Source organism: Berghia stephanieae, chromosome 7, assembly GCF_034508935.2.
Source record: "Berghia stephanieae isolate SIO BIC M18660-M18661 chromosome 7, UCSD_Bste_1.3, whole genome shotgun sequence".
Taxonomy (NCBI): Eukaryota; Metazoa; Mollusca; class Gastropoda; order Nudibranchia; family Aeolidiidae; genus Berghia; species Berghia stephanieae.
The window spans coordinates 26,717,092-26,723,709 of NC_088366.1; the positions used below are offsets into that span (position 1 = coordinate 26,717,092).

General features: G+C 35.8%; 1 protein-coding gene across 1 annotated transcript in view; it reads right to left on the bottom strand.

The window, feature by feature from the left end:
• LOC144976201 (protein APCDD1-like) overlaps positions 1 to 5,900 on the bottom strand; it is a 78,378-nt gene extending 72,478 nt beyond the window's left edge. The window contains exon 1 of the mRNA XM_078920385.1: positions 5,755 to 5,900. Within this exon, the coding sequence (XP_078776511.1) occupies positions 5,755 to 5,831 (77 nt within the window). The 5' untranslated portion in view covers positions 5,832 to 5,900. The remainder of the gene's footprint in view (positions 1 to 5,754) is intronic.
• Between the last annotated feature and the right edge of the window lie 718 nt (positions 5,901 to 6,618).

A 6,618-nucleotide genomic window follows, 5' to 3' on the forward strand; every position in this document is an offset into this window, starting at 1 on the left:
CTGTCTGCCTATCTATCTATCTATCTATCTATCTATCTATCTATCTATCTATCTATCTATCTATCTATCTATCTATCTATCTTTCTATCTATCTATCTATCTATCTATCTATCTATCTATCTATCTATATGTCTGTCTGCCTGCCTATCTATCAATATATCTATTACCTATTTGAGCGATCCTCCGACCTACACTCCATCAATCAAACAACCATTTAACCTCCCAACCTTAATTATTGCTTGTCTACCTATCTACCAATTTATCTATCATCGATCTATCTAGCTACCTATCTATCCGTCTACCTTTCAATCAATTTATCTATCATCTATCTGTATAATTATCCATCCATCAATCTATCTATCTATCTATCTATCTATCTATCTATCTATCTCACCATACATCTGCCTCTTTATCCATCAAATCAACTAACAATGGTAATGTTATATATTGATGATGATGCTGATGATAATGAGGATGATGAAAATGATGATGATGATGATGATGATGATGATGATGATGATGATGATGATGATGATGATGATGATGATGATGATGAAGATGTGATAAAATATAAAAATAATAATAATAATAATAATAATAATAATAATAATAATAATAATAATAATAATAATAATAATAATAATAATAATAATAATAGTAATACTGATGATGATGATGCTGATGATAATGAGGATGATGAAAATGATGATGATGATGAAAATGATGATGATGATGATGATGATGATGATGATCGTGATAATGGTGATGATCATGATGACGATGATGATGATGATGAAGATAATAATAATAATAAGGATAATAATAATAATAATAATAATAATAATAATAATAATAATAATAATAATAATAATAATAATAATAATAATAATAATAATAATAATAATAATAATAATACCTCGTCACATTGGCTAAGACCACCGGGAATACAATGCATTACTATTATCCTTTTATAAAAAAAAAAAAAAGGGGGGGGGGGGGGGGGGGGGGGCAACAACTTAAAATCCATCGATAAGGGACATGAATAGGAAATGCTGATGATGGAGTCAAAATATAAAATAACCCATCCTCTTCAGCCTCTCAACGTAGCCCCCCCCCCCCCCCCCCCCACTCAATACACACCCCATTTCACACTACATCAAGTTGTCTCAGACAAAGACCCACGAGAGCCTCGTTATGATCTTATTATCTTATGGTGTCAGCCGACCAACATCAAGCGACTTCGAAGTTTTGTCTTCATGGTCATTGTTGAACAAAAAAACGTGATGATTGATATTGCGCAATGTCCACTTGATGTGCTTAAAAGTGCTTTACAAAGGATCCCAATTCTAAAATCAACATCAGTATGGCGCAATTACAATTTTTGATTACGTCAGAGACGACACTATTATCTGAGTCAGCCATCCGAGAGAACGTCTCAACGGCATTCGAACCATGGGTTAACATATCAAAAGCAGATTGTCATTCCACAAGACTGAAAAGCGGCACCAAAAAGCAAAAATGGAGTTCGTTTCTTATTAACTCAATCAACCCTAACAACGACTATATCCGTAGTTAACCCGGGTTACTTTTTTTTTTTTACCCCATGCCTATTCATTTCATTTTTATGAGAGCAATTGTAGGCATAGAATCAAAGCTAATGTTTTTAGTTTTTGCATGTTAATGATAGTTGAATAAAACTATCTATCTATGTACATGCTCATTTCATTACTTTTTATTCCAATTTTGAAAAGTAGCAAACATCTCTAGGATTGAGAGAGTTAATGCTCCAAACAATTTTCATCTTAATGTCAAGGAACAGGCGAAGCAGCAAGTTAGTAAGGCAGAGAAGTCGTGACCTTCTACTCTTCCGGTTCCAAACTCATTGGATGTATGTAACAAGTCCTTTGGATAATGAATAGATAACATATTGAATCATAAGGTGGCATAACTATTTTTGTAGCAGGATGTGTGGCGGGAAGAGTCTTAAGATTACGTAAAGGAAGAAGGATGGATGATCGTTATTGACGACCAGGATATCTTAAGACTAGAAAATTCTGAATACAAGGTATCCAATCCTCCTTGGGGAGTGGATTAACACTTCCAATGAGATTGAAACCACATTTTGTCATCACACTTTGGTTCCCTATAGGAAATATAATATTGGAGTGAGATCCGATTCGCTAATAACAGTTTATGATTCACTTTGGACTTCACACCCGATTGAGGTGGAGGATCACGAAACACTGTATAAGACTTCTTACTTATTGCAAATCCTACCAATCATAGTACTCACTCAAACACTCTCTAAAAAAATTCAGAATCATCATCTACCATTGGTTTATCAAAGTCGTTCATAAACACATCCGTGACTTTTCAGGAAAGCCCAAAGTCATCATCAACCAACTATCAAAGACTTGCGTAAATTATTAAGACACCTCAAGACTCCTCGGGGCCATGAAAGACAAGAGAATATTGAAAGATCTGTGAGACATAATCGGACAACGACCCAACAGTCGCCAAAAATGTCGGTCAGACTACCAAATATTAGGAGGTAAACTTCAAGATATGAAGTGAGTAGAAAAGTGCCAGAAGACAATAGAGAATAAAAAAAATTTTTCGCGGCGGTGGTGGGGTTTGAACCTGCGACCTTATTGGTACGACAACTCCGCCTGGCAGGTGAGAGCGTGGCTCTACCGTGTGAGCTATCCACGAACACAAAAATATTCGTTTCAAAACCCAAAGTCATTTCTAGATCCCTCTCTCACCCACTTCTTGAGATCGCCGATTCGTTCACCACCATCGCGAAATAATTTTGACCAGCAGTTAAGCTTAATAGCCAATATTCTCATCACAAACATATAACATAGAAACGATTGAGACATTGAGTATGCTCCGGTGTATGGGGTGAATTTTTAATTCAGAAAAGTGAGTGGAGCAGGCACTTATGTTGGTAACAACAAGATATGAAGTGAGTAGAAAAGTGCCAGAAGACAATAGAGAATAAAAAAAATTTTTCGCGGCGGTGGTGGGGTTTGAACCTGCGACCTTATTGGTACGACAACTCTGCCTGGCAGGTGAGAGCGTGGCTCTACCGTGTGAGCTATCCACGAACACAAAAAATTCGTTTCAAACCCAAAGTCATTTCTAGATCCCTCTCTCACCCACTTCTTGAGATCGCCGATTCGTTCACCACCATCGCGAAATAATTTTGACCAGCAGTTAAGCTTAATAGCCAATATTCTCATCACAAACATATAACATAGAAACGATTGAGACATTGAGTATGCTCCGGTGTATGGGGTGAATTTTTAATTCAGAAAAGTGAGTGGAGCAGGCACTTATGTTGGTAACAACAAGATATGAAGTGAGTAGAAAAGTGCCAGAAGACAATAGAGAATAAAAAAATTTTACAAGGTAAACTTCAGAGATTTTTGCCATTCTTGGCCCAATTTAGAAGGATGGCGATTTATTCCCAATAGATTCCTCTCGTCACTTGTTATTATCTAAAAGTTCTATCGTCGTAAGATTGAACAAATAGGTTACACAGACATGTGTGACCCATCATCTCAAAACGGTGTTATCTTGGGATGAATCCAACACCAAAAGTAAATTTTTAAATAAATAAATGACGAGAAATAAAAACATACTTCGATTCCTTTCGATGAAAGAATAAATAGTATTTATTCTTCACCATAACGAGATGAAATTAACTCCCAAGTTTCATATTCTTGGCGATAAATTTAATTTCCAGCCCCCAATTCATCCCGACATAATACCGCTTTGAAACGGTGGGTCACATATAAATAAACATGGTTACCCATGAACGGTAGGTGGTAATTGCTCAAAAATTGTATACACCATCACTACGTTTGAGTTTTAAAACTAAAGTAACTACTATTGTTATCAAACTCATAATACGAGAAATAATGTCAATTGTTTGTGTCTGTGTATGAGTATAATAACTCATAAAAAAGCTACGTCATCAAAAAGAAAATAATCAAAAGGACTCAAACACGATTTCGAGTTGACCGATGTTGGGATTAAGAACAAAATAATTTATTATCTGCGAATGGATTCGCTGTAGATTTTTCTTTCTGAATTATTATTTTCTAGTTGCAGCTTAGGGGGTAAATTTCTATCTTTTTTTTTTCTCTAAAAAAAAAAAAAAGGACTATACGTTTTAACTTCTATTAACCTCGAACAATTTTTTTCCTAAAACCAACAAAATATTTAAATATTTTTCAATAATTGATATTATTTCATGTAACGCTCCCTTTTTGCTTTCAAACCATCACGAATCCATCATTTTAAATCTTTACACATAATCTGAGCAATGGATTTACAAAAGCAACACAAACATACAAACACCGCCCCCCCCCCCACACACACACAAACAACTAGACAAAATAAACGTTCCCATCTTTAATGTATCATGAGCATTTCTGATTTGTTCCACCCATGGTCCTCTATAGAATACCATAGAAGGCCGTGGCTACACCCTTTTCTATCACTGGGGTAGGTGCGTGCCTACTTCGAAAAAAACAAACTATTTTCTTTTATAACTAACTGTTCGTTTTATTGAATTTACAGGCAACCATTAAACTTTAGTCCACATAGTATTGAAGCATTTCTAAAGGGTAAGTAGTGAGTCCGATATCCACACTATATTCCAATGTGAATGTAGAGATGTAGATTGAAAACCAAAGCTGTTTCCATTTAGTTGTGACAAAACGCAAATAAATTTGATTGTCGCGGAGGTCATGCCACCTACTCACGAAATCTAAAGGGTCCGACGTGTACTTATTTTCAGAGCCGGTAACCTACATTGGTATCGGCCCATTGTTGCAATGAAAATGAAATGGAAATACACCACAAACCGATATAAAATGATAGTGTCCATTACACACCAATGTTAGATCAAGACCGTTTATAAATTGTGCAGTTATCAATCAGACCTGCTAATAACTGTAAGTAGAAACGATCAACCATGCCACCAATTCTACTTTCGACTTAACATTCACTTGTACTTGCTTTTCAAATAAGTAAGTAAATACATAAATAGATAACTAAATAAATCAATAAAAATGAATTGATTAATTGAATAAATAAATAAATAAATACAAAACAAATAGATTTATAAATAAATAAATTTTTATTTCCTATGCGCTAAACGGAAAAAGTAGTTTTAAAAATTAATTTCCTGCATCCGCTTCAAGGTAAATAATTATTTAGGGTAACCAAGACATCAGCCGCAGTGCAAGTCCACAAAGGGAGCAATTGGGGTTAAGCTTTCTGCTAAGGGGGAAAAAAAGGAGATACCGACAGCTGGACTCGAGCCCAGGGCTCTCGGCCGAAAGTGCAATGCCTAATCATTAGATCATCTCGCCCAGTAACGAATTATTGCTCGTATGGCGCTAATCTCTTGTCAAATGATTTCTCTCATACCTACCTAACAACCTCAACTATTCGATGCTGGATAGACAGAAATTAGGAGTCCTTCAGAGCCGTTAGGCCAATGGAGCCGGTTTCTATAACATAAAACGGACAATAGCAATTAGCTGCTACCCTTAGGATAAGACGATAGTCCATTGCAAACTCCGAAAAAAAATAATCTCGATTTCACCCGGGATCGATCTTTGTCCCTTTGCGTGTGAAGCGAGTGCTCTACTAACTGAACTATCTGGACCCCGCAATACACGTAAGCTTGAAATTAGTCACTGGGAATGCAAACATTTTATAATCTGAATAACTTACCTTGTCGAGACCCAATCTCCAGTAATGTCAGTCGGTTGAGGTGACGGTAATAGTTGGGTTCGAACCTTGCGTAACATGGTTCCACAACCCGTCTCTTTCCAGTCCTCTCTGTACACGTAATGGGGATTGGCACTCTCTGTCAAGTGGCACACTGCAATGATAAGGTCAAAGTTCGAAATAGTTATATTGTGTTGTGCTGGACTACCAGACCTGCCCCCAACTACGAAAAATTCGTAGAATTACAAAATGTTGAATCCAGTTTCAGAACGTCATTAAAACTTATTGAAACTGAAATTGATGAAAATTTCAAATTGATAAATTAAGGAGCAGACACCAGTGTAAGATAAAGATCTGAACAAGTGTGAAAGAAAGGTGTCAGACAAAGCAAGAAAGAAAAATAGAAGAGAAAAAAAAAACATTTAAAAAAATCAGTTTATCAGGGAAGTAAACTGATTTGTTGGGATGTTTTTTTATTATTTTATTTTACATTCACACTTGTTCAGGTCTTTATCTGAAATTGATGCCAGAGCGCACACTATTAACGATTTTGAAGTGTTATTTCATCATTGTAAGGGTCAATTGTTTAATCTGTAAAGTTAACTATAGCGATACCAGTTCTGTCTCCTAAAAACTACGAATTTTTAACTTTTTAAGTGGGCAGGTCTATGTCAGACTAATCACTAGTTTATTGTGTAATCTTATCCTTTCAGATAAAGTAATTTTGACCCACCGCCACTAAACGGTAATATGTCGTGGTGACTGTGATCGTAGCCATCGTTAACATAATATATAACCTAACACCAGAACCCTCTGGGACTGGCAGTTTGACGTCATTTTTTAGGTCTGTGTAGCGTCTAGTGAGTT